The sequence below is a fragment of the Oncorhynchus gorbuscha genome, linkage group LG02 (assembly GCF_021184085.1).
Source record: "Oncorhynchus gorbuscha isolate QuinsamMale2020 ecotype Even-year linkage group LG02, OgorEven_v1.0, whole genome shotgun sequence".
Taxonomy (NCBI): Eukaryota; Metazoa; Chordata; class Actinopteri; order Salmoniformes; family Salmonidae; genus Oncorhynchus; species Oncorhynchus gorbuscha.
The window spans coordinates 82,103,983-82,130,561 of NC_060174.1; the positions used below are offsets into that span (position 1 = coordinate 82,103,983).

Here is a 26,579-nt window from a genome sequence, read left to right on the forward strand (position 1 = left end):
AGCGTGAGGCACTCACTGGTTGTTCATTGGAATGCAAGACCTCTTCCAGTCTGTCTGAAGAGGACGACACCAGGCTAGACATCTCTTCATCTCTTCAGACGGTGAAGAATCTTAAATAACACATTTTTAGGTAGTGAGTGACACACCTAAGACTACTATAATTGTCTTTTGTGAACCACAAGATAAAATAAATTATGTTTCTTTACAGCGTTATCCATAACCTGTGTGATCCAGGAAAGACCAGCCATAACCACACATTAGGAAAGCACTCCCCTGGAGGGCAGGGTTGATCAACATTCTATTTTTGTTGAACTGTGTGAGATCCTTACAATACTGGTTGTGGGCCTATATAGCGAGAGCGGCTTTCTGAGGCCCTAGTTGATGATTCTACAGGTTTAACCTCTAGCTAAGTGTTTCACACAAAGACCGGGGTCTGGCATTTCCTGGTGAGCAGCAGTATTACAAGTTAGTTGAGTGAATGTCGGTGGTGAAAAACAATAGGCAGGTTCGCAAACAAAGTCAAACACCCTGGCCCATGCCCTAACGCAAAGCAACAAAGCGTGCAGCCGAATGCAAACATGCGGGAGCATAACTGAGTCAGAGACTTTCAGTCAAAGCACTATACATTCCTCAAGTCAAATTTATGAGGCTCCAACCTACATTTCATAGCGCTCAAGGTCCAACAATAAAGTAGAGCTGCTAGTTGCTTCAGCTCCCCCCTGGCAACGGCTCAGTATCTGGGAGATAACATTCCATTCACCTGACAGAATGGGTTGGGTGCGTCACCATGAGGGTGGATAAACAATATGGCTGGCTGAGGTATGCGAATGCAGCCAAGAGATACTGACATGGCAGGGGCTCATTAGATGCATGTATGCATGCATACTGAAAAAAATATATAAAACGCAACATACAACATTTAGAAAGATTTCACTGAGTTACAGTTCATATAAGGAAATTAGTATATTGGGAGCCAGAACCACCCACTGGGTAGCTAGGTCCAGCCAATAAAAATGAGTTTGAGGCAGCACATTTTCCACCAATAGGGCTGCCCAGTCTAATGGGAATTCATTATCATGATCAGGAGGCAGCAGGTAGCCTAGTGGTTAGAGCGTTGGTCTTGTAACTGAAAGATTGCAAGATCGAATCCCCAAACTGACAAGGTAAAAAAAAAATGTTGTTCTGCCTCTGAACAAGGCAGTTAACCCGCTGTTCCTAGGATGCTAGGCTGTCTTCCTAGGCTGTGGATCCTAGGCCATCATTGAAAATAAGAATGTGTTCTTAACTGACTTGACTAGTTAAATAAAGGTAAACATAAAATAAAAACATAACTCTGCATCAGCTGTTTCTTAGCAAGGCTACAGTAATGTCCTAGTGCTTAACTGCAGTGGAAAGAGATGTGAAAGTCCAATGACAGTTTTGGGCCAGTATGGATGTCAGGTTATTTCAGTCCGAGTCCACTAATTTGAGAATGACTGGCTCATCTCAGTTTTAGTATTCTGGGCTGGCGTCATTCTGCTGTGCCCCAACAGACCAGTGAACAGTTTAGGAGATGGGCCTATGAAGTACAGTAGACAGCCTGTCACTGTAAAGGGTCTATGTTCCTCACTTGACTTAACCCCTCGCCTCCCATTGTTGTCATTGTTGTAAAGAAATGCATGCATGACTCCAGAAATGGAGAGGTTATACATGAATCCATTCTGGTACTGACACTGGTTTCCACATGCTAGTTGCAAGTTTTCAGGGCCTCATGCTGCATTTTGATCCTGTGCACCTTGGCAAGCAGTGAAAGGGATTTTAAATCATCAGTCTTTACTTTACCAGCCTCTGTGCTCAACCCTCCTCAGCTGTGCGTTTTAGGAATGTCTGTTAAAGGTTTGTTCTTGCCATCTTGTTCTTGCTTCTACCAAGCCAACCTGTGGCAATTCACCAGGGAGGTGGGCAGATTGGTGGCCTTGTGTCTGTCATGTTCTTGGTCTTATAATGAGGACTGCAATAATGACGGCAACCAAGGGAAAACAGGACTGGCTTTTGACACAAAGCCTATTTTCAAATCTTGCAATATAATATTAAAGCCTATCCTTATCCTAAAACAAAGCATAATAAAACCATAAAAACTCCCATAATCTCAAGCATTCCAGAATTAAGCTTTTAAAGAGATTTTGTGTCAAAGTCTGGGGGGACTCAACTGGTAAAATGATATTAGTTCCAGTCTATGGTTGAGTGTGTTTCTGTACAAATTCATTTCCCTCTCGTGACGTCCTTCTAAGCACTGCATGCTTTGTACTGTAAATGGGGTCCACTCTATGTTCCGTTAATACCCACTAAACCAAATGTAATCAAAATTGGCACAAAGGTGTATTGTCCGAATAATTTGTATTGTAATAAAATGTGGCCTTGTTTGGGGACAAAGATCATTAGAATAATATCCAGTGTGCTTTGCAAGTGTTCATTTTCACATAACATTTGTGATATATATAGCAGATGCTTTTATCACAACATAGTGTCATCACACTTGACACCAATGGAGTAAATTTGGGGTGATAGCTGCTATAAAAATGGTATAGAAAAGTATTTTGAAATTGTGTAATTTAATACAAAATGCATTGCATTCAGGCCAGTGAAATACAAATTACACAAAATACTCTAAAGTAATTGAAATACTTAGTTCAAAAACATGTAACATAAATACTGTCCATCTCTGTTCCATCAAGCAACAGTGGATAAACTCACCAAAATACCTGTACATCAACGGTTTGAGAAACCCCCCCCCCCCCCCCAATATAATACCATACCTGTCTCTTGGATCAATCCAACTAGTAGCGTGTTTGATGTGGTCGATAAAGTAGACTTTCCCGTCAAAATCCCGGGCTTCTTCCCAACCCTCTGGTAGTGGTAACTCCTTCCTTGGCATGTCAGACGAGTCTCCATGTAATTTTCTCTGCAAGTCCTCTAAATTCTATTGAAGGTAAACAATGTCTTGTGTGAAGCATCTTAAAATCCCAAATCCGAAAACCATCACTTGGTTCCAATTCCCAAATTCTGGATTGTGTGCGTGTCGGACTACGTGATAATCCATAACGTCTCGCAGTGCATGTTCTCAGTACGAGTAGAAATGTTTGCCAAACAGTGGTAATTTCCTTAATGAAACAATATTTCCAGTACAGATGAGCAAATGATTTCTCTGCAGAATAAAAAGGTTATTTTGTAGCCGTTATCTCAGCTCAGTAACAATGTTACAACCATGGTCACATTGGAATTGAGAGAGTGGTGTTCCACGAGAGAAATCCTAATGTGCATTTGAAATCGTTGTTCAAGGTTTGTGTTAGTCTATATATAATACATTGTAGAACATAACGAAAACGTAACGTTAATTATAACTTTTCAAACGGGTTGTCCAATGCATGGCAATTATGTCGGGGCAGCTTGACTCCTTTTGGGATATTCAGATTAACCGAAAAGTGCATTTGAAGTCTGCAAATCCAGCCAAGATTTTTAGTATGTGTAAAAAGGTTACAACAATGTCTCACCATTCAACATTAAGCTTTTCTTAAATATTTTAGAGCTCTTTTCGTTCACTGGCCACCATGTTTAGTTAGCGAGAACGATGCTAACCAGTCAGCTAGCAAGTAACCCTCTCGTGCGCTAACCAAAAATTACCCCGTTCCACAGAATTGAGATGCAGTTATCTTCACATTCACGGTAAATGTTCCTGCAAAATGCCAATAAATCCTCATTGAAGTTGTTTACTTGTAATCGTTTGTTACTTAAAGGGGCAGCAGTCTCTCCTCCAGAGTACTGCTTGCCGCGGTCGGTCGTGAAGGCTCGCGATGCTGTTGAATGACGTCATACAGGTGTTTCTCTGCCCTGTGCCATACATTTTATTCTACCAAATGTTTCCTACAATATTAATGTTTTTTTTCTGGTTTTAAATGTGCAATAATGTGTAACGCTTACGTCATAAATGACGGACACACACGAGACAATTAAATACCATGCTTGGTGATAAATGTTGCTTTGTGTTTGTTAGTCCTACTTCATGAGGCAAACTTCTGAGACAAGTGCACGACGCCCTCCCATGGACAGTTTTTGACACTGTTCACTCTAGGTTACAAATATTTATTTTAATCATTTCAAACACAACTGGAAATGTCTTATTCATTATAGGCCGTTAAATATTATAAATTCCAGTCCGAAGTTAAACAAAATATGTGTAGTACAATGCACTTTATGTGAAATATTTTGGCACAAATATTTAGCAACATTAAAAAAAAAGGGAACCGACATACCCTTTTGCAATTACATTATTGAAACTCAGAGGCTTCATCCACATCACACAAGTAGCAGTTGCCCAGCCCATACACTGCCGTCACGAATCCAAAGGATTGAAGGGTACAAGGCGCTGGCGGGGCTCTTTTCAACACAAACAAGGAAGAGATATCACGTGCACTGGTTACAGTGGAAATCATTCGGTCAGTTCATCGTTGGCTCTTGGTTGCTGTGTCCAGGAAGACGACATTATACGGCGTTCAAGCAGTGCCACATGGTTCTGCTTCGGCACATATCCATCGCCCTCACCGCAGCGGTGGCTGCCTTCGGGTCCGCGCTGTTTATCGCCTTGAATTATTTCTACAGAAGGCGAATATGGTCTCCCGAAGCGGAATATTACATGATAAAAGAGGTACACTGTTATTCTCTGCCATCTAGGAATGTTCAGTCGGCATAAGTTTATGACTCTGTTGCCATCGGTGGGCCAGACGCACAGTTTTCAAGGTTTATCGCCGGATTCTTTATGTGCCAGAGCAGTGAAAGTTCTATAGGCGCCAGTGGCATCGAATTGACAATCTGACTGCATGGTGGTGGAGATGATAATGGGTTGTGATAACGATTGACGCACATAATGGGAATCATTCAGGTTTAGGGTCCAAGAGAGCAACAAGAAAATATAGTCATTTTCATGTTGAAGGAAATTGTTGTTTTATATATTCAAATCATTCCAAAGTAGTATCACTATCATAATAATAATTGCCTATAGAAACATTTCCTCTGAATATAGCCTATAGGGACATAGGACATTACCTGAAATTGTCGAATAAGATTTTCAGGAGCTTCAAAGGTATTCATTAAATCAAGGAGACAAGATAAGGCTACAGTTACTGTGTCACTCGCCTACAGAGTGCTACTCACAAACCAATGAGATGGTTTTGAGCTGATTTAACTAACATTTGTAGAAACTACAATTGTTTCATTACAACATTACATAGTGGTCAAAGAGCTTATGCAGTTATTGTGGGCCAAGTAGACAGCTTATTGGGGATTTGGGGGTCACAGAGGCTGCTAGCTGCTTTGCACACAAAAATGCAAGTGATTGCAGCATTATCTATAGTGCACCGTTAATCCTACAGGGATAGATGGTGAAAATGCTGTTGTATGTAAACAAAACATATTGCAGTCTGTCACTTTACAGGAGTAACAATTATCTATACCTGTAACTTGAGAAAAAAGTAACATGGGATAAGGTAACTTCATGTTGCTGATGTTGAGAACAGGTGTTCTGATGACCTCCTGCTGTGTGTGTTGAGCAGGAGCACGAGGAGCGTGGAAAGCGCCAGGTGCTTGTCCTTGGCCTAGACGGTGCTGGGAAGAGCAGTATCCTGCAGGGGCTGACAGCTGGAGACGGGGGCAAGAGAGGGCACTGCCGCCCCACCAGGGGCTTCAACTTTATGAGCCTCAGTGCCCCTGCCTGTCAGCTGGATTTCCTTGAGAGTAAGCTGTGCAGTTTGCACACCACCAGAATCCTGCATATGCTTGCAGTGCAATTCAACTGGCCTGTAAGACTCCATGCAGAGTGCTTTAAGGGGGTTCTATGACCTTAAAATACGTCACATTTTAAGCTATCAGTTTGGCCCTTGAAATACCAGTGGCCTTACCAAAAGCATTATAATCATGTGCCTTTGCTTAGACTCAGTCATACGTTTGGACAACACACACCATTTACCTTTTCTTCAGTGGAATAATTAATTTAGCCCTTTTGTAGTGTGACAAACAAGGTATACAACACAAGTTCATACATCTACCTTTTTGCCTAGCAACACTCAAGTAACCAGCCTACCTATGTCTGCTGTATTCTAGTTGGAGGGGGTGCGGATTTGCGTACGTACTGGACCGAGTACCTGAGGAAGACGCATGTCCTGGTGTACGTGGTTGACTCCTCTGACAGAAAACGTCTCCCACAGGCCAAGGCTGAGCTGCATCGCCTACTCAGACTGGATTCACAACTTCCTGTGGTGGTCCTGGGAAACAAACAGGTGACCTTGACTATTGAGCTGTCGTATACTGTCTTTGGGCAGACAACCTAACGAATGGAATCTTATTCCATTGCTATAGAAACACGTTTGTTGTTCCTACTGTGGGCAACGTGTCTTGGACATGGATAAATGTATGTTCTCTAGTGTGTACATGTTAGCTACACATCACTTGAGCTGTGTTTATAAAGAATTTGTAATACTGTTATAAATGTGATATTACGCCTGTCATGACCAGTGTTGTAAATACATCAATGCTTAGATTGTCAAACTCTTATTTACAATTTAGTAATTTCAACAGAGGCTCATTAAACCCAGAGTGACTCGGCAGTAGACTTCACTGTCCGTCCTGTGTGTCTTCTTCCCCCCCCAGGACAAGCACAACGCCATGAGTGTGTCGGAGCTCCATGAGGCCCTGTCTCTGGGGGCGGTGGCTGACGATAGGAGGTTGTTCCTCCTGGCTGCCCAGCTGGGCTCAGACGGCCTGATTGTCTCCCGCAATCTGCAGGCCTTCCAAGACCTGATCCTACAGCTCGTTTGATTCCCTAGGACAGGATGAGTTGAACTGGGGGTTGACCATGCAGGTGGGATGGGGAGAGGCCCATGGGTGAGCCCGTGTGTAAGTACAAGTAGCAATGACTGCGTGTGAATACTTATGAACTAGAGAAGATCCTTCAGGGCCCTCTGGGAGTCAGGGACTTCATTAAATCACTTAAATAGTAACAATATACACAAAGTATACCAAACATTAGGAACACCATCAACATGGCAAACTTGAGCGTGAAAAAACCCAATGTTGCAGTTCTTGACACTCAAACCGGTGCGTCTGGTACCTACTACTATACTCCATTCAAAAGGCACTTAAATATTTTGTCTTGCCCATTCATCCTCTGATTGGCACACATACACAATCTGTCTCAAGGCTTAAAAATCATTAATCCCGTCTCCTTCCCTGCATCTACACTGAAGTGGATTTAACAGGTGACAGTCTGTCATGGAAAAAGGTTTTCTTAATGGTTTGTATACTCAGTGTAGATCATGCATCTAGCTACAAATCATGAAGCTTGTTACATTTATTGTAGCATAAGTGTCAATACAATACAGCTTCAATGCTCCTTATTGTGGCAATGTCATGTCAGCTAGTCTCAATTCAGTCAATCACAAAATGGCATTTTATCCTCTTTAAATGAGTCATTTGATTGTGTTACATTTCATTGTAGGTAAGATGCAGTCAAGTCCATGTTAATAGGTGTAAACTGAGTGCAGTTTTTAAGATGACTTGTTCTGAGAAATTCATGCTCTACGTTGGAATTTTTTTTAATGTGCATGTTTTCACTTATAGGAAGCAGTTTTGTAGCCCGCTTTTATTCAAAACATACCTTTTAATCTTATCTTAAACCTTATCAATGACCAGTAATTCCATGTTTCTACTGCAGTGGCACCACCTGATGTTTCGTTTGACTGTTAAACTGAAATGTGATTGTTAAAATTATAACGTTACCCACAATTTAAAGAAATCAGGCCCTTTAAGGACCCAGTTGGGGGAAGGACAATTTTCCTTGCCATCTCTGACCCATCAAATCAATACATAAACTACTAAGGAGGAAACAAATCTTTAGGTAGGCTTATATATCCTTGTATTGTGGTTAAACAGGAAGCCGTTTTGCTGAGCAGTCCTTATCTGACATGTAGAATTGACTTTGCGGACTTGTTTTTTTTCCAACTCGGTGCCAATGTAGGTTAGTTTGAATACAACCTGCTCAGTTTAGCAGATACAGTAACGTAATAGTGGCAATAGTATGTACTCAGTGTGGTATTCCAGATGCTTTAATAGTCATCAATTAAGCACTTGGTTGCTCCCCGAAATGAGATTGTAAATAATTGACGAGAACAGATAGGACTAGCATACTGAAATAGGTCAGCTAATGTGTTGGTATTTTCACTACAAGCCAACTCCAGACATCTGAATGCAGTTTCCCGACCGCCTTGATAAAACACTATTTTAAAAAGGTTCTTAACTGCAATGCTCAGGGTTATTGGTCAGCCTAATGGAATATCATGTCCAACATCTCACCAAATTTATCCAATGTACCAAGTGCTAGATTGGAGACATTTCCCATTTGTTGAAAACATAGTTTTCCGAGACAGTAAATCTAGTCACTATACAAAATACTGTACACCGTATAATCTTGTGAATGTGATATTTCCAACTTGTCTATTCAAACCTGATGTGCACAAACATATTTAGATGAGGAAAACCCCTCCTTGATAGGGATGGGCATATGACATTAATACACTATATGAATAATCCTGCATTTTTTTCCCAGATCTCCAGATTGTCAATTCCCCTCACCCCAAAAAGTTGCTCTTGAATCTCTGGACCAATCAGAATGAAGCAAATTCAGGTACCACAACAGCTGGCAGTGGTCAGTTGTTTTTTGGCTAGCAGTCAGCAACAGTGAAATACAGTGGGGCAAAAAAAGTATTTAGTCAGCCACCAGTTGTGCAAGTTCTCCCACTTAAAAAAAGATGAGGCCTGTAATTTATCATAGGTACACTTCAACTATGACAGACAAAATGAGAAGAAAACAAATCCAGAAAATCACATTGTAGGATTTTTTTATGAATTTATTTGCAAATTATGGTGGAAAATAAGTATTTGGTCACCTACAAACAAGCAAGATTTCTGGCTCTCACAGGTCTGTAACAACTTCTTTAAGAGGCTCCTCTGTCCTCCACTCGTTACCTGTATTAATGGTACCTGTTTGAACTTTTTATCAGTATAAAAGACACCTGTCCACAACCTCAAACAGTCACACTCCAAACTCTACTATGGCCAAGACCAAAGAGCTGTCAAAGGACACCAGAAACAAAATTGTAGACCTGCAATAGGTAAGCAGCTTGGTTTAAAGAAATCAACTGTGGGAGCAATTATTAGGTAAATGGAAGACATACAAGACAACTGATAATCTCCCTAGATCTGGGGCTCCACGCAAGATCGCACCCCGTGGGGTCAAAATGATCACAAGAACGGTGAGCAAAAATCCCAGAACCACACGTGGAGACCTAGTGAATGACCTGCAGAGAGCTGGGACCAAAGTAACAAAGCCTACCATCAGCAAGGGCATTGAATATGAAACGTGGCTGGGTCTTTCAGCATGACAATGATCCCAAACACACCACCCAGGCAACAAAGGAGTGGCTTCGTAAGAAGCATTTCAAGGTCCTGGAGTGGCCTAGCCAGTCTCCAGATCTCAACCCCATAGAAAATCTTTGGAGGGAGTTGAAAGTCCTTGTTGCCCAGCAACAGCCCCAAAGCATCACTGCTCTAGAGGAGATCTGCATGGAGGAATGGGCCAAAATACCAACAACAGTGTGTGAAGACTTACAGAAAACATTTGACCTGTCATTGCCAACAAAGGGTATATAACAAAGTATTGAGATTAACTTTTGTTAATGACCAAATACTTATTTTCCACCATATTTTCCAAATAAATAAATTAAAAATCCTACAATATGATTTTCTGGATTTTTTTTCCTCATTTTACCTGCCATAGTTGAAGTGTACCTATGATAAATTACAGGCCTCATCTTTTTAAGTGGGAGAACTTGCACAATTGGTGGCTGACTAAATACCTTTTTGCCCCACTGTAAGTGATGTTCAACATGATATAATAGATTGTTCAAAAAAAGGTTATGGTGAGTGTTTTGCATTGATCTGTGTCACGCCTTGTGGAACCTGTTATCACTATTTGAAGTGGGGAAAATAGCATAGGCTACCGATGTCATGGCTGACTGGAAGGCAAAATGCGCTATGAAAATAAAATGCTTTTTCATGTCAAAAGAAACATGAGAAAATGAGCTTAAATGAAACAATTACTTTGTGCATCAACTGTTGGCTACGTTTACAGTGCACAACAAACTATAAGCTACCATGTTCTGTCAGCCACAATATGTTTGAAGCAGCAGTAGCTCACACTGTCAAACTTTATTCAGAAGTTTAGTTATATTAAATAAAAAAATTCAAATGTCATGGTGTAACAATGTCACATGGATAATTGCATTTAAACAAAGCTTTTTAATGTCATTATTTTCCCCCTCTTCAAAAATGTACACACATAGTATTCTAACTTCCGTTCTGATATTCAATTAACCGTGTCCATCCCTACTCCTTGATATCGCCATTGTTTCTTGATAATCTAGAGCATGTTTCATTTCTGTTGTATTCAGTTGTAATATTTATGCTGCTTTAAAGATTTAACGAACTCCAATATCTTATTTTTCATTTTGTTTTTGCAGTGACATTCTAACCTTTTGCACAAACGATGCTATGTTTATCTTATGTTATTCAAAAAAGGAAATGCATTAACGGCTTAGGGAAATTCCACGTTAAGAGTGATGCCGAGACAAAGGTTTTCCACTTAAATGTATGCCAAACAAAAATGACTGCAAAGTTGAACCGTACATACACAAGGACTACTTTAAACAATTTCCAGACAAGTGAACAAAAACGTCTATCAAACTTTGCATCTGCACTGTTCAAGTAAATGGGTTTTTATAAAATTCCTAGTGAATTGTTAGAGATATTTAGGGATTTAGGCAGTGAGGCCTGTTATATACTTCCCCAGAGTTAAATGAACTTGTGGATACCATTTATGCATCTGTGTCTACCTATTGTTCACCTAATAGCTTTTTTGCACTATTGGTTAGAGCCTGTAAGTAAGCATTTCACTCTAAGGTCTACACTTCTTGTATTCGGCACACGTGACAAATAAACTTTGATTTGAGGTAGTTTCACAAGCCAATGCTAACTGGCGTTAACACAATGGAAGCAATGGTTAGCAACTTCCTTTAAACCACACGCAGAGACACCAATGGTATCCAAGAGTTCATCCGACTCAGGGGAAGTATGACAGGCCTCATTGCCCAAATCCCAAAGTATCTAACAACTCCCACAGTTGTATGGGTTGTTTAACTTTTCAATCATTAGTTTACATTTGGCATGCACTTTTAAAGTGAAAAATCTTAGTCTCACCACTAACTGTGGAATTTGCCATTACAAATATACATGTTCACTTCATTACAAAAGCAGTCTTAAATGTTCTTACTGTATGGAATTTGTGTAACTGTATTTTTGGGATACATATGGGAAGTATGAACAAATAATAAAGTTTGATTTTATGCATGTTGAAAATGTCTGGTCTTTTTCTAAAATGTTTACAGTTCCTAGAATCACAATTTACCATCCATTCTGATTGAAGGAGAGTTGCTGAATGCATCATGACTCCCTCTGTCCATCAAAGTAACAAAATAATTCTGAGTCAGCACTCCCAGACTGCCTCCACTGATGAAGAGTAATGATCTCTCTCTACATTGAAGCTCTTTGACCACCACAGACAGGCCCAGTTATGTGGAAACAGGTTTCCCACCTTTGAGAAACTCCACAAAGGTGTTGTATTTCTCTGGATGGCAGCGTTTATACTGGTCCACTTTCCTCCTGATCTGTGAGGGCGTGTCCTGGTAATAGTTCTTCTCATCTCTGACCATAGCCTACAGAAGCAGAAATTAGGTTGGGATAAAAAATACAAATAAAAAAAATGAGGTCTCACAATACCCATAAGAACATACAGTAGTTATTGCTATGACCCAAAGGCAATACACTGCAACTACAGGAATACGAGCCCATCCTTTGTGAAATACTACTGTACAGAGAGAATCAAGTTAGGCGAGGTGTACTTCCTCATCAGCTGTACTTACCTCGTAGTTCTCGCTGTGTTCCCTGATCATGTACTGCACGTACTCTATCAAGTCTGTGGATAAAGTCTGTGTCTTTCTCTGGGAGATTGGCCTCTGCTACAAGTTCTGTTGAAAACAAATTATCATGCATGAGTCTAAGTGATAAGATCTTCTAATAAAATCTAATAGGGGCACCCGAGTTGCACAACGGTCTAAGGCACTGCATCTCAGTGCTAGAGGCATCACTACAGACCCTGGTTCTATCCCGGGCTGTATCACAACCGGCCGTGATCAGGAGTCCCATAGGGTGGCGCACAATTGGCCCAGCGTCGCCCAGGTAAGGCGGTCATTGTAAAATAAGATATATTTGTTCTTAACTGACTTGCCTTGTAAAATAAAAGGTTCAATAAAAAAAGGATTTATAAATTAAAGAACAAATGTTGATTTAGGTTCAACAAGAAATGATTAATGGTTCCTTACCATTGAGAACGTATGGCTTCCTTACAAATTTGAGGGTGGGAGCTTCTTCAGTTCTCTCCACAGTAGCAAACTGCAGACATGTCAATTATACATCACAATTCAGTGATTAGGCCATGACTTGTGAATGTATAGTATATCACCATGATGGACAGGATAAACTCACGGTCAGGGTCTTAATTGAGAGGGCACGGTTAGGGTCAAATGCCAGACCCACGTCTCGCAAGTTCCTTGCCACAGTCTTCTTGTCACTCCAGGCATTTCAGAACTGAGGACTTTAAATAAACAGTTACACAACTATAGCATTCACTCATGCTAGAGCATACATTTCTGATAAGTGGGTGTTGTATGTATTAAGTATGCCATTAGCACTTTGTTAAGCCAAGACTTATTGGTCCACACACACACACACACACACACACACACACACACACACACACACACACACACACACACACACACACACACACAGCTGCATGCTAATTTGCCTGAAGATACCAAACCTATAGTTACGCTTGTTTACACTGAGCTGCACTGGGGTCGCAATGCAATGGTTACATTAATAAGACACTGTGGAGGACTGGGGTCGCAATGCAATGGTTACATTAATAAGACACTGTGGAGCCGGTGCGAGATATGGGTTGAAAATTTACCTCAATGCAGAGATGGGGATACGCCACTGTACTAGAGGTCGACCGATTAATCGGAATGGCGATCAATTAGGGCCGATTTGAAGTTTTCATAACAATCGATAATCTATATTTTTGGACACCAATTGTGTCCGATTACATTGCACTCCACGAGGGGACTGCATGGCAGGCTGACTATCTGCCTGGCTCGTTGCGAACTGTGTGAAGTCCATTGCTTCATAACAAAGACAGTAATTAATTTGCCAGAATTGGACATAATTATGTATTAACATGAATGCTGTAATGTAATATCAAGATTTAGACTTAGGAATGCCACCCGTTAGATAAAATACAGAACGGTTCCATATTTCACTGAAAGAATAAACGTTTTGTTTTTCGAAATGATAGTTTCCGGATTTGACCATATTAATCACCTACGGCTCGCATTTCTGTGTGTTATGTTATAATTAATTCTATGATTTGATATTTGATAGAGCAGTCTGACTGGGTCGTAAGCATTCATTCAAACAGCACTTTCTTGCATATGCCAGCAGCTCTTCGCTGTGCTTCAAGCATTGAGCGGTTTATGAGTTTCAAGCCTATCAACTCCCGAGATTAGGCTGGTGTAACCAATGTGTAATGGCTAGCTAGTTAGCGGGGTGTGCGTTAATAGCTTTTCAAATCGGTGACGTCACTCGCTCTGAGACCTTGAAGTAGTTGTTCCCCTTGCTCTGCAAGGGCCGCGGCTTTTGTGGAGCGATGGGTAACGAAGCTTCGAGGGTGGCTGTTGTCGATGTGTCACTGGTTCAAGACCAGGTAGGGGCGAAGAGAGGGACAGAAGCTATACTGTTACACTGGCAATACTATAGTGCCTATAAGAACATCCAATAGTCAAAGTTATATGAAATACAAATGGTATAGAGAGAAATAGTCCTATATTAACTACAACCTAAAACTTCTTAACTGGGAATATTGAAGACTCATGTTAAAAGGAACCACCAGCTTTCACATGTTCTGAGCAAGGAACTTAAACGTTAGCTTTTTTACATGGCACATATTGCACTTTCTCCTCCAACACTGTTTTTGCATTATTTAAACCAAATTGAACACGTTTCATTATTTGAGGCTAAATAGATTTTATTGATGTATTATATTAAATTAAAATAAAAGTGTTCATTCAGTATTGTCGTATTTGTCATCATTACAAATAAATAAATATAAATCCGCCGATTAATTGGTATTGGCTTTCTTTGGTCCTCCAATAAATGTTAACGGTGTTGAAAAATCATAATCGGTCGACCTCTACACTGTACTCCAAAACGGAACTTATCCACACTGCTCCAAAGGGGCGGCAGGTAGCCTGGCAGATAGGAGTGTTGGGCCAGTAACCGAAAGGTTGCTGAATCGAATTCCTGAGCTGACAAGGTTAAACAATAAGCCATTCTGCCCGTGATCAAGGTAGTTAACCCACTGTTTCCCGAGTGTAACAGTTGTTAAAGTACTGTGTGAATTTCACCAGGTTCATATATTAATATGGCATGTTGATTTGTTATTATGCATGCCTGCATCCTAGGAGTAGGGGAGTGTGTACTTACATTTTGCCCTGCGTGCTCAGTGCATCAAAATGATTTGAGCCCATGAGAGGTAGGCACACCTTTCCTGTCGTCTTCAGAAAAGTTTGATTATTTTAAAGCACAAAGTCATACACAATGTTTTGTTCATGAATAATATTGTATATTTAGAGGTTAGTCATAAGTGGATGGTATTGTTAAGATGCACTTGTAATTGTACTTTTTACGATGATATCAACATTCTGAATTCAACATGTGGTTAATAGCTAGCTACAATATTAGAAGGCTATTGTATGTGTGAACGTTGGCTAGCTCCTCGAATGATCCCAGTCCCTCGAATGATCCGTCCCTTGTATTGTGCATCTGTTGTAGAAAGAGGCAACAAGTCGCAGAACATGTGCTCTACAAATGTTTTATTTTATTTTGGATGCAGGTATGTGGTTTTATCTATGTAAAATATGTTATGTATAATAAAGAGAGGTTGTACTAATTTTTGTATTTTAAAAAATCATTTTGATGCACTATGAGAGAAAGAGGTGACAATTGGCAGAACATGTGCTCTACAGATGTTTTATTTTCTTTTGGATGCCGGGAGTGAATTCTGCTTAATTAAAACTACCTGATCTCCAAAGTCCACGTCTATAGACTCAATCAACCACACACAACGCAGAGTTACAGCGGTGCAGTACAGCACCGGTTACACAGGCGCCGATGGCATGGATGTCGATTAAGGCAGCCTCATGAAAGTGACACGTTTAAATGTCAAACAACATTATATTAAAGGAGTGTCGGTCTGCACATGCGCAGGTCAGCGTTAGACTCAGCGTGTTTCTACGCATGAGCTTTGCTAGACAACTTCGCCATGACATCCCATATAAGTGTGATCAGGGATTTCTAGCAGATAAATCTGAAATAGGATATGAATGTAACCATGATTGCGTTTTGACCCCAGTGCAGCTCAGTGTAAAGGTATGGTTGGTATCTTCTGGCAACATTCTCAGCCAATATGCATGCGCTTCATCCCCCTGCCTCTCCCTTTAACTATTCCCCAGGTCGTTGTTGTAAATGAGAATGTTTTCAATCAACTTACCTGGTAAAATATAAATTCAACCATAACTAGTCTGGCGGTAAACAAAGTTTTCAAAAAAGTCGTATTTCGTTAACAAAAAATGCCAACTTGCGTATACAGACAAATGGTCTTCAGTACTGTCTCTACCAATAGGTTTGCTTTGGTGAGAAGTAGATTGAAGCTGCCTGTCACTAAGCTGAATAATGTTACGAATCAATGCTGTTCAGCCAAACCACGCCCTGGCTGGACCAGAGCAAGTAATGTTAGCTATCAAACTAGTTTGTTATTTCACCAGTTTGACAACCATCGATAATAAACCAGGGAATAGACCAGATAACATTTTAATGTAAAGTTAGCTAGCTAGGTTGGCTAGCTAGTTCAATCGCACAGACAAAACTGCATACATGAGCTAACGTTAGCATCACAGCTTACTAGAACGAGGAGTTAGCATTGCGAACATCGACTGCTATTCATAATCAATTTTCGACTTACCACTCAATTCTCGGGGCTTCCTCTTTCTTAAACTGCTTTTTCAGTTTCTTTCTATCTTTACTGTAATCAAACGTGTTTCTTTTACTTTTCTTTTTGGCTTTCGGCATTGTTTGAAAATCGAGCTAACTTTTATTTCTGAAAAACGTGTGGAACGTATGCAGTATTTCGGTGGGGACGAAGGACGCTTGTGTTGGTATCACGTGGGTTAAATAAACGCCCATTTACCTTTGACCTTTATGTAGTATTTTTTTTTAATTATTATTATAGTAGTAGCGTAAAATTATCACAGATAACATTACTATCATGAACTAATTAAAATACATTAAATTATGGGTCATCTTTTGATAACAGGGAAGGTCTGATAATCACTTATTCTGGTTCTAGTGATTATGATGATGAGAACGAGGATGATGATGAGTCAAGGAATCCCTGGCTGCAATGATTTGTCTTAAAAAATAAAAACAATCTGAAAGCCTTATAAACCATGAGCCCAGAATTGCATGAAAACACAAACTGTACATTTCTGTAGATTGACAATGACAAACACAGCAATAATAACTTTTAGCAACAATTAGGTTGAAATTGGTTGTTTTTGTTATTTTCCATTAGAAGATATTTGTCAACAAATTAGAAAGGAAAATGTACAGGAAGCATGGGAGAAAGAGAGAGATGGGAAGAGGAGAGAGCTCTCCAGCTATGAACATCTGAGAGGATTTAATATGAACATCTGAGGGGGAAAAGGGCAAATAAGGAGGCTTGTAGTGTTCAATATTTTTTATTCCTTGTCTTGAGTGGGCCATGGTAACCAAGTTGACAGTATCAAGCTGAATGTTGGAACATATACAGAACGCTGCAGCCCGCCTGGTCTTCTACCTTCCCAAGTTCTCCCATGTCACCCCGCTCCTCCGCACACTCCACTGGCTTCCAGTTGAAGCTCACGTCCACTACAAGACCATGGTGCTTGCAGCAAGAGGAACTGCCCCTCCCTACCTTCAGTGTATGCTAAAACCCTACACCCCAACCCGAGTACCGATCTGCCACCTCTGGTTTATTGGCTCGCCCACCACTGCGAGAGGGCAGCTCCCGCTCAGCCCAGTCTAAGTTCTTCTCTGCCTGGCACCCCAATGGTGGAACCAGCTCGCCCTGAAGATTGGACAGCAGAGTCTCTGCCCATCTTCCGATTCCAAAAACGTTATCTTAAATAATCACTCAAATAATGCTTTTGTCAACTAACATTAGCTGCTTTTAGGAAAAATGTACTTACAATGACTGAGATATGTGGTAGTCCCACCTAGCTATCTTAAGATGAATGCACTAGCTGTAAGATGCTCTGGATAAGAGCGTCTGCTAAATTACTCAAATGTAAATGTTGGAGTGGCAAAAACCTCCCGTGCTGAGAAAGAGAGTGCTCACTTTTTTTGCCAATTGTGTTAATGTATTTTCTCAGGAGTGTTGATTAGTTTCATACTCTGCTAATTGACTTCAGTATATGACTCAGTTTCCATTTCCTTCACCTTAATGGAGGAGGATGCTGTTACTCTCAGAGGAAATGTCTTATGTCAAGCATAACAACCCACAAACACTGATAAGTCTTTCCGCCTACAGTTTCAATTTATTTCTATCAATTTATTTCAAGACATTTCTTGGGGCTGCTTCTCGGGCTTCCAGCCACGCTGCCGAGCTAGCTCCTCATAATGCCGCCTCTCGGCTGTCGCTGCCTCCAGCTCTGCCTTGGGGCGGCGATATTCACCCGGCTGTGCCCAGGGTCCCTTGCTGTCTGATATCTCCTCCCAAGTCCATCTCTCCAGGTATCGCTGCCTGTCCTTCTGCTGCTGCCTGTTACCACGCTGCTTGGTCCTTTCTTGGTGGGTGTTTCTGTAACGGCATTCTTCCTCCTCTTCTGAGGAGGAGTAGCGAGAAGGATCGGAGGACCAATCCGCAGCGTTGTAAGTGTCCATAATGTTTATTTAAAGACATAAACTGAACACTACAAAACAATAAGCGATGTGAACAAACGAAACCGAAACAGTACCGTATGGCAACAAACACTCACACAGAGACAAACACCCAACAACCAAAAGTGAAACCCAGGCTACCTAAGTATCATTCTCAATCAGAGACAGCTAACGACACCTGCCTCTGAATGAGAACCATACTAGGCCGAACACAAAAACCAACATAAAAAAAACAAACATAGGCTGCCCACCCCAACTCACGGCCTGACCATACTAAAACAAAGAATAAAATAACAGAACTATGGTCAGAATGTGACAGTATGAATACTTCTGACCCACTGGAATTGTGATACAGTGAATTATAAGTGAAATAATAGAGTAGATGCCCTAACCGACTTGCCAAAACTATAGTTTGTGGAGTGGTTGAAAAACTAGTTTTAAGGACTCCAACCTTAGTGTATGTAAACTTCCGACTTCAACATCATATCATTTGGCCTCTCTAGCCTCTTTCTACACTTGGCATCCATCAAATGCTGCACTGTGTGTGTGTTTACGCAGATTCTGTAACTCCACAAGAATCTCTTTTTTATTGATTTATTTTTATTTTTATTACCAACGTATAAAAGTCTGTATACATACAATAAGTACATAGACAATGATAACATATGCTAGGGGGTAGAACAAATTACAGATTACACAACGACTTTAAAAGAAACACACATATTGATTGTTTTAACAGCTTTCTTATTAGAATAATGTAGAATGGTCTTAATGTACTGCTCAAATTCCTTATAGAAAACACGGAAGAGTGGTTTTTTTATTAGTGAATTTACATTTATGAATATGAAATTTTCCCATTAGCACAATTAGATTTATGAGGTAAAATTGTTTTTCTTTATCTTTATTATGGTTAAGGAAACCGAGCAGCACTTTCTTCCATAAAAAACAAAAGTCTTCAAGAATATTAACAATTATAAAACTGTGACTACCTTTCCATAATTGTTTTACATGTAGACAATGCCAAAATAAATGTGAAACTGTTTCTGGATGCTCAACACAAAAAGTACAATCAATGTTAATGTATTTTTTCTTCAGGTAATGATTCGCAGGGTAATACTTATGGATCATTCTGAAAGAGACCTCTTTGACATTGTTAACAAGCAAGTATTTGTGTGGTAATAACCAGACTTTTTTCCAACAGATATTAGTGACCAATGTATTCCAGTAACTTGTGACATGGGAGCAAGGAGAAACATATTTTCCCTATTGGAGAGTCAACTGGATATAGCGAGGGTAGGTCAAGAAGGTGAGGTCTGGCTACACCTCTAAATAACATTAGAGTTCCAGATGGAATAGCATCAAAGACTATGGCGAACTCTCTAGGTGTTACATTAATATTGTAACGAGATAAAAAATTCCTCATAATTGAGTAACAGTCCTTCTGCATTAGAAAGTTGACTCACGAGCAGGATATGATAATTGAACCAGTTCTTATAAATAAAGACTTGTTTCTATACACAATGTCCTTATTGTTCCAAATGAAATACATATGCAGGGAAAAATTAACGACCACGCTATGAATACTTGTCTATGAAAAGCAGATAATTTTGCAGGAATCTTATCAATGTTATAGTTACAGAGTAACATAAAAACGGGAGAAGATATAATGAAATTCCAAATTGAAGTTGGATTCTTTAAAAAATGTTAAGCCCCAATTTATCTTAAAAGTATTATTCAAAGTAGGAAAATCTAAAAAATTGAGACCACCATATTCATATGAGTTCATAACGACAGATTTCCTAATATAATGTGTACGATTTTGCCAGATGAAGTTAAACTCCACAAGAATCTCCCAAAGAAGTTTGAAATTAAGTTTGCATTTACAATCGACCACTCCCCTTAGCAGTCGTCACTTCCGGTTATCGTTGCTTGAGCAGTTCGAGTCTTCCAATAATAGCTCCACTGCGGCATTGAGTTATCAGTTGTTAGTTTAGTATTACATTTTACAATCGGGCTATAGACCCGTCTAATGCCTCATGAATCGTCACTGCAGTAAAAATAAAAAGTGGGGAGAGCACGTGAATCTGGTCCACGCTGATTTTTTTTTAGTGCGTGAAAAATTAACTATATTTTTTCAGGCCGTCTAATAATTTGTCTAGGTAAAAATGTATTTGAACGCGGATTTCACGATCGGTCATAATGGCAGCCTACATTTTGGTCTTTACATTGGAGATCTTTAAGCATTTTGAACGACGAACCGTTTGGGAACCAAATATACTGGCTCTTTTACGTGAACAGCCAAATTATGTCATAATTTTGAATAACTAATTGAATGTGAATAATAATGTTGATCCATATTTGTGTTAAAGGGTTGTGGTTATGGTGAAGACAAAACTAAAACTATCCTGCAATGTCAGAATATATCAATAGTTGACGTGCGGGTGGGGTTAGAATCGACGCAGCTCAACCTTCGGGGCCGAGAGCGGGAGCGAACGATCGTACGGAGAGTCATCAGGGTTAAAATATTCTGCCTTGGGGGTGGGGGGGTGGGGGAGGACATACTATTGCCAAGCCGGCGACGAGATTGGGCCTGTGGTGCCTGCAACCCAGCAAAACATGGAGCTCGAGAATATCGTGGCAAACACCGTCCTGTTGAAAGCAAGAGAAGGTAAGAGATGTCGGAGCTCAGGGACGGATGACAAGCTTGACAGCTCTTCTCTCTTCACCGCCAGAACTAGCTCAGAACCTGGGGATTCCCCCAGGAAGCGCAGGCCATAGAGATAGGAGCTGGATGATTGCTGCACCTCTTTATTATTTGCAAAGCGTTAAGATAACTATATTAACATCCCATATGCTCTCTAAATACATAATATTTACTCGAGCTTAACCTTGGACATTGGTAGGCTACAGAAAAGATGCGACTGTCAATCAAATTGCGTGACATTAGATTTTCCGGCTTTCTATTCTACAGCATCCTCCTGTCGTTGTCGAAACTGCATGTTGAACAGAATTCCGTATTCAATTTGCAATGAAGAGCTAGCAACACACATACAAAATTAACGCCAGTAGACATTAATTTGTGGACCTTTAGTTGGCAATGACAGCGTATGTCAGTGCGCTGCATGTTAGCGGATTGTAGTGATATTGGAAGGGTGTCAACATTAGGCCTATGTCAATTTGTGAAATAACAACATAAAGATGATCACTGAGTAAGCAGCGCTATAGACTATAGCTGGTGTATTTAGCTGTTGCAGATAATGTAACAAGCCGAGATATTTGTTTCTAATTACTGTAGACTGATAATGTATCTATCTGAAACATAAATGGCATTACGGTATATATAATTTTATCCCCCAGTCACAGATTATCTGATATTGGTCCTACTATCAGATACTTTGGAAGCAATGACAGTAATGAACTAACTACAGTAAAAGTCGCCTATCATGGGGGACAAAAGTAAGACATTTATTTGATCCATCTATTTGTTATACCTCTTCCATACTAAATCAATTAGTGCTAACACAATGAACAAAGGTCTTATTTTATAACTCAGGAATGTTTTTCCTGTTTATAGACTCATTCCATTCACAGGGTGGTTGACCCCAGTCTGATGAACCCCACTCTGGCCATATCACTCACATGGCATATTTTGGACATATACAGTAAAAGAGAATAGTATAGAACAACTTCTATTTTTCCCAGAGGGAACATCGGTATCACTATCAAATAACATCATACTGATCTGTAAATATGTATATTTCCAATCAACCAATCAGATGTTTACTTGTGAAATGCGTTGTAATGGAAAACTAACCAAAACCATTATACTGTATGTCAGAGGTAGCCTACAGCAACACACAGTGTTCAAAATGGTATTGTCATCTCTGCTAGGATCAATACTGTACTCTCTATCTAGTCTCAGTGTAGTGTCTCTGTTTTTTTTGATAGAGGAGAAGTATTGAATCCGCCATAGACATTACACAGACTTCTGTTTTCACATCGCTTCTCTCTGGTCACATTGTTTGCCATTGAAATCCACATTAAATACCACTGTGAAGTGTTATTATATTTGGATGTAGGACATGTCAACCGTAAGTTCAACTTACAATCTCTTTAGAGTGCCAGTCTTATTACATTTATCAGGCACAAAAGAGGCTGTGTTTTGCAGGAAAATGTGAAAAAAGGAACCAATTAATTGTAAATGATCAAATAATATCTCTGAGAGACCAAACCCTACTCGGTAGCCAGGTGAAGTGGTATGATCAAATCCACATAGTAATAGTCTACTTATTACTGCAAATCAGTGTTCTAGTAGAAGCACCTCTAATTAGTTTCCACTCTTATTGTTGTTGGTGGTAATAACACTGTACTTGTGTAATTATCAAATAGTAATAAAGCATTAATACTTTCTCTCACAAACAACAGTTCAAGATGGAAAACGGTGGCAGAGTGAAAGAATAAGGATGTCTTTTTCTCTTGATTTGCACTATTATCTCCATATGGTTTGTCTATCTTTGCATTTGCACTAATGCAGGATGTAATCTCATTCTTTCAACACCCGTGAGTATATCTCCATCGAACAATACTAAATTAGTGATAACACTGTCATTTGCAGTGATGTACAGTATATAAACCCTGGATTGCTGATGCTACATATATGTCATTTGAGAGGCTTTTAAGCCACGGGTCGGTCATATTGGTACTCCCCAGTAGAAGCAGTCCTCCATAGGAATGAATGGAATTCGATGATTCAAAGACAAAATTACATGTACTTAATTATTTTCTTATTAGTAAAATTATACTTTCAGGAATATGTTTTTATATATTTTTGTATTTTTATGTTTAGCTCACATAATATAATTTAAAAATATGCATTAAAGGTGTTTGTAATAGAATGCATGTGGCAAAAACAAATCTAGACATTTTTAAATTATGTTCTATAGCTTCCAAAGTATTTTTAACAATAGTGTGGGATTGTCAAGATTGAGGCACAGTGGCTTCAACACAAGGTAGTCTTCTAGTACAAGTTATATGTACAACTATTACAAATGACCAATGAGATATATATCATTTGTCATACTTGTACATCTCTTTGCCAGGCATAAACAATGTGCTCAGTGTCTCATTTGCATCTTGTTCGCTTCCCATTGTGATAAAACATTGTTAGCCAGACAATATGTTCACTTCCAACCACTATTTGAATAGCAAATGTTACTGGGCATGGCATCCAGTTCATGCATATGCCACTTAAAGAGTTGGTTTCACCACCCAACCAAGATGGGCAACTTTACTGCGTAGGTAGCAGGCCTAGACCTATTCTGCTTGCCAATTTGTTTGTTGACGTACTGTAACTATACTGAACAAAAATATCAATGCAACATCTAAGGTGTTGGTCCCATGTTTCATGAGCTGAAATAAAAGATCCCAGAAATGTTCCATACACACAAAAAGCTTATTTCTCTAAAAATGTTGTGCACACATTTGTTTATATCCCTGTTAGTGAGCATTTCTCCTTTACCAAGATAATCTATCCACCTGACAGGTGTGGCATATGAAGATGCTGATTAAACAGCATGATCATTACACAGGTGGATCTTGTGCTGGGTGCAATAAAAGGCCACTTTAAAATGTACAGTTTTGTCACACAACACAATGCCACAGATGTCTCAAGTTTTGAGGGAATGTGCAATTGGCATGCTGAATGCAGGAATGTCCACCAGAGCTGTTGCCAGAGAATTTAATGTTAATTTTGCTACCATATACCGCCTCCAACGTTATTTTAGAGAATTTGGCAGTACGACAAACTGCCCTCACAACCGCAGACCACATGTAACCATGCCAGCCCACGACCTCCACATCCGGCTTCTTCACCTGCGGGATCGTCTGAGACCAGCCACCAGGACAGCTGATGAAACTGTGGGTTTACACTAGAGGTCGACCGATTATGATTTTTAAATACCGATACTGATTATTGGAGGACCAAAAAAAAGCTGATACCGATTAATCGTACAATTTTTATTGTTTATTTATTTGTAATAATGACAATTACAACAATACTGAATGAACACTTATTTTAACTTAATATAATACATCAATACAAATCTATTTAGCCTCAAATAAATAATGAAACATGTTCAATTTGGTTTAAATAATGCAAAAACAAAGTGTTGAAAAGTAAAAGTGCAATATGTGCCATGTAAAAAAGCTAACGTTTGAGTTCCTTGCTCAGAACATATTAAAGTTGGTGGTTCCTTTTAACATGAGACTTCAATATTCCAAGGTAAGAGGTTTTAGGTTGTAGTTAATATCGTATTTATAGGACTATTTCTCTATACCATTTGTATTCCATATACCTTTGACTATTGGATGTTCTTATAGGCACTATAGTATTGCCAGTGTAACAGTATAGCTTCCGTCCCTCTCCTCGCCCCTACCTGGGCTCGAACCAGGAACACATCGACAACAGCCACACTCGAAGCAGCGTTACCCATCGCTCCACAAAAGCCGCGGCCTTTGCAGAGCAAGGGGAATAACTACTCCCAAGTCTCAGAGCGAGTGACGTTTGAAACGCTATTAGCGCGCACCCTGCTAACTAGCTAGTGTAACGGCGTTCGTCTGTTGAAAGAAGAGAGTCGGACCGAAATGCAGCGAGTTGGTTACTCATGCTTTAATGAATGAAAACGCGGTACATGAAATAACTGAAACTAAATACAAAAACAACAGAACGGAACGTGAAACTAATTACAGCCTATCTGGTGACTACAACACAGAGACAGGTACAAACACCCACGAAATACAAAGCGAAACTGAGGCTGCCTAAATACGGTTCCCAATCGGAGACAACGATAAGCACCTGACTCTAATTGAGAATCGCCTCAGGCAGCCAAACCTATACCACACCCCTAATCAGCCGCAATCCCAAATAATACAAACCCCAATACGAAACACAACATATAAACCCATGTCACACCCTGGCCTACCCAAACATATAACAACAACACAAAATACAATGACCAAGGCGTGACAGCTAGCCATTTCACATCGGTTACACCAGCCATTAGGCTGATAGGCTTGAAGTCATAAACAGCGCTGTGCTTGCGAAGAGCTGCTGGCAAAACGCACGAAACTGCTGTTTGAATGAATGCTTATGAGCCTGCAGCCTACCATCGCTCAGTCAGACTGCTCTTTCAAATCATAGACTTAATTATAACATAACACACAGAAATACGAGCCTTTGGTCATTAATATGATCGAATCCGGAAACTATAATTTCGAAAACAAAACGTTTATTATTTCAGTGAAATACGGAACCGTTCCGTATTTTATCTAACGGGTGGCATCCCTAAGTCTAAATATTCTTGTTACATTGCACAACCTTCAATGTTATGTCATAATTACGTAAAATTCTGGCAAATTAGTTCGCTATGAGCCAGGCTGGCCAAACTGTTGCATATACCCTGACTCTGCATGCAATGAACGCAAGAGAAGTGACACAATTTCATCTGGTTAATATTGCCTCCTAACCTGGATTTCTTTTAGCTAAATATGCAGGTTTATAGGTTTACACTTCTGTGTATTGAATTTAAGAAAGGCATTGGTGTTTATGGTTAGGTACAGTTGTCCAACGATTGTGCTTTTTTCGCAAATGCACTTTTGTTAAATCATCCCCCAGCGTTGCATCAATTATATGCAACGCAGGACACGCTAGATAAACTGGTAATATCATCAACCATGTGTAGTTATAACTAGTGATTATGATTGATTTATTGTTTTTTATAAGATAAGTTTAATGCTAGCTAGCAACTTACCTTGGCTTCTACTGCATTCGCGTAACAGGCAGTCTCCTCGTGGAGTACAATGAGGTGGCAGGTGGTTAGAGAGTTGGACTAGTTAACTCTAAGGTTGCAAGATTTAATACCCCGAGCTGACAAGGTGAAAATCTGTCGTTCTGCCCCTGAACAAGGCAGTTAACTCACCGTTCCTAGGTCGTCATTGAAAATAAGAATGTGTTCTTAACTGACTTGCCTAGTTAAATAAAGATATATAAAAAAATATATATCTTCTTCTTTTTTAATCGGCACCCAAAAATACCAATTTACGATTGTAATCGGCCCTAATTAATCGGCCATTCCGATTAATCGGTCGACCTCTAGTTTACACGGTCATAAACCATCTCAGGGAAGTTCACCTGCATGCTCGTAGTCCTCACCAGGGTCTTGACCTGACTGCATTTCAGCATCATAACCGTCTTCAGTGGGCAAATGCTCCCCTTCGATGGCCACCATTATTAAAATTCGAATGGTGGCTGATTGTGCTATTATGTGTTTTTTCCCGCGCTATTTGTA

The 26,579-nt window shown here is 39.9% G+C and overlaps 3 protein-coding genes and 1 pseudogene across 7 annotated transcripts in view; 2 read left to right on the top strand and 2 right to left on the bottom strand.

The window, feature by feature from the left end:
• The window catches only part of LOC124010913 (protein KIBRA-like), a 39,489-nt gene extending 35,613 nt beyond the window's left edge, over positions 1-3,876 (bottom strand). The window contains exons 1-3 of one of the 4 annotated variants that reach the window (XM_046323720.1): positions 3,531-3,873; positions 2,796-2,959; positions 17-110 (exon numbers count right to left, since the gene is read on the bottom strand). In XM_046323720.1, coding sequence (XP_046179676.1) covers positions 17-110; positions 2,796-2,931 — 230 coding nt within the window. In that variant the 5' untranslated portion in view covers positions 2,932-2,959; positions 3,531-3,873. Of the gene's footprint in view, positions 1-16; positions 111-2,795 lie in introns of all 4 variants that reach the window. The other 3 variants (XM_046323728.1, XM_046323711.1, XM_046323739.1) reach the window with 3 other exon arrangements.
• A 476-nt stretch (positions 3,877-4,352) lies between these two features.
• On the top strand, positions 4,353-9,035 carry arl10 (ADP-ribosylation factor-like 10). Of its 2 annotated transcripts, XR_006831679.1 has the most exons (5): positions 4,353-4,681; positions 5,586-5,766; positions 6,133-6,308; positions 6,679-6,924; positions 8,633-8,845. XR_006831679.1 is itself a non-coding variant. In XM_046297393.1 (4 exons), exons 1-4 carry the CDS (start codon positions 4,544-4,546, stop codon positions 6,844-6,846), a joined length of 663 nt encoding a protein of 220 aa, XP_046153349.1. In that variant the 5' UTR covers positions 4,353-4,543; the 3' UTR covers positions 6,847-9,035. The 2 variants fall into 2 exon arrangements, 1 of the variants encoding a protein (XP_046153349.1); XM_046297393.1 differs by having other exon boundaries at positions 6,679-9,035.
• Positions 9,036-10,281: 1,246 nt separating this feature from the next.
• On the bottom strand, positions 10,282-16,467 carry LOC124010939 (annotated as a pseudogene).
• Positions 16,468-20,166: 3,699 nt separating this feature from the next.
• The window catches only part of LOC124010947 (G protein-coupled receptor kinase 6-like), a 56,022-nt gene continuing 49,609 nt past the window's right edge, over positions 20,167-26,579 (top strand). The window contains exon 1 of the mRNA XM_046323783.1: positions 20,167-20,902. Coding sequence (XP_046179739.1) covers positions 20,851-20,902 — 52 coding nt within the window. The 5' untranslated portion in view covers positions 20,167-20,850. The remainder of the gene's footprint in view (positions 20,903-26,579) is intronic.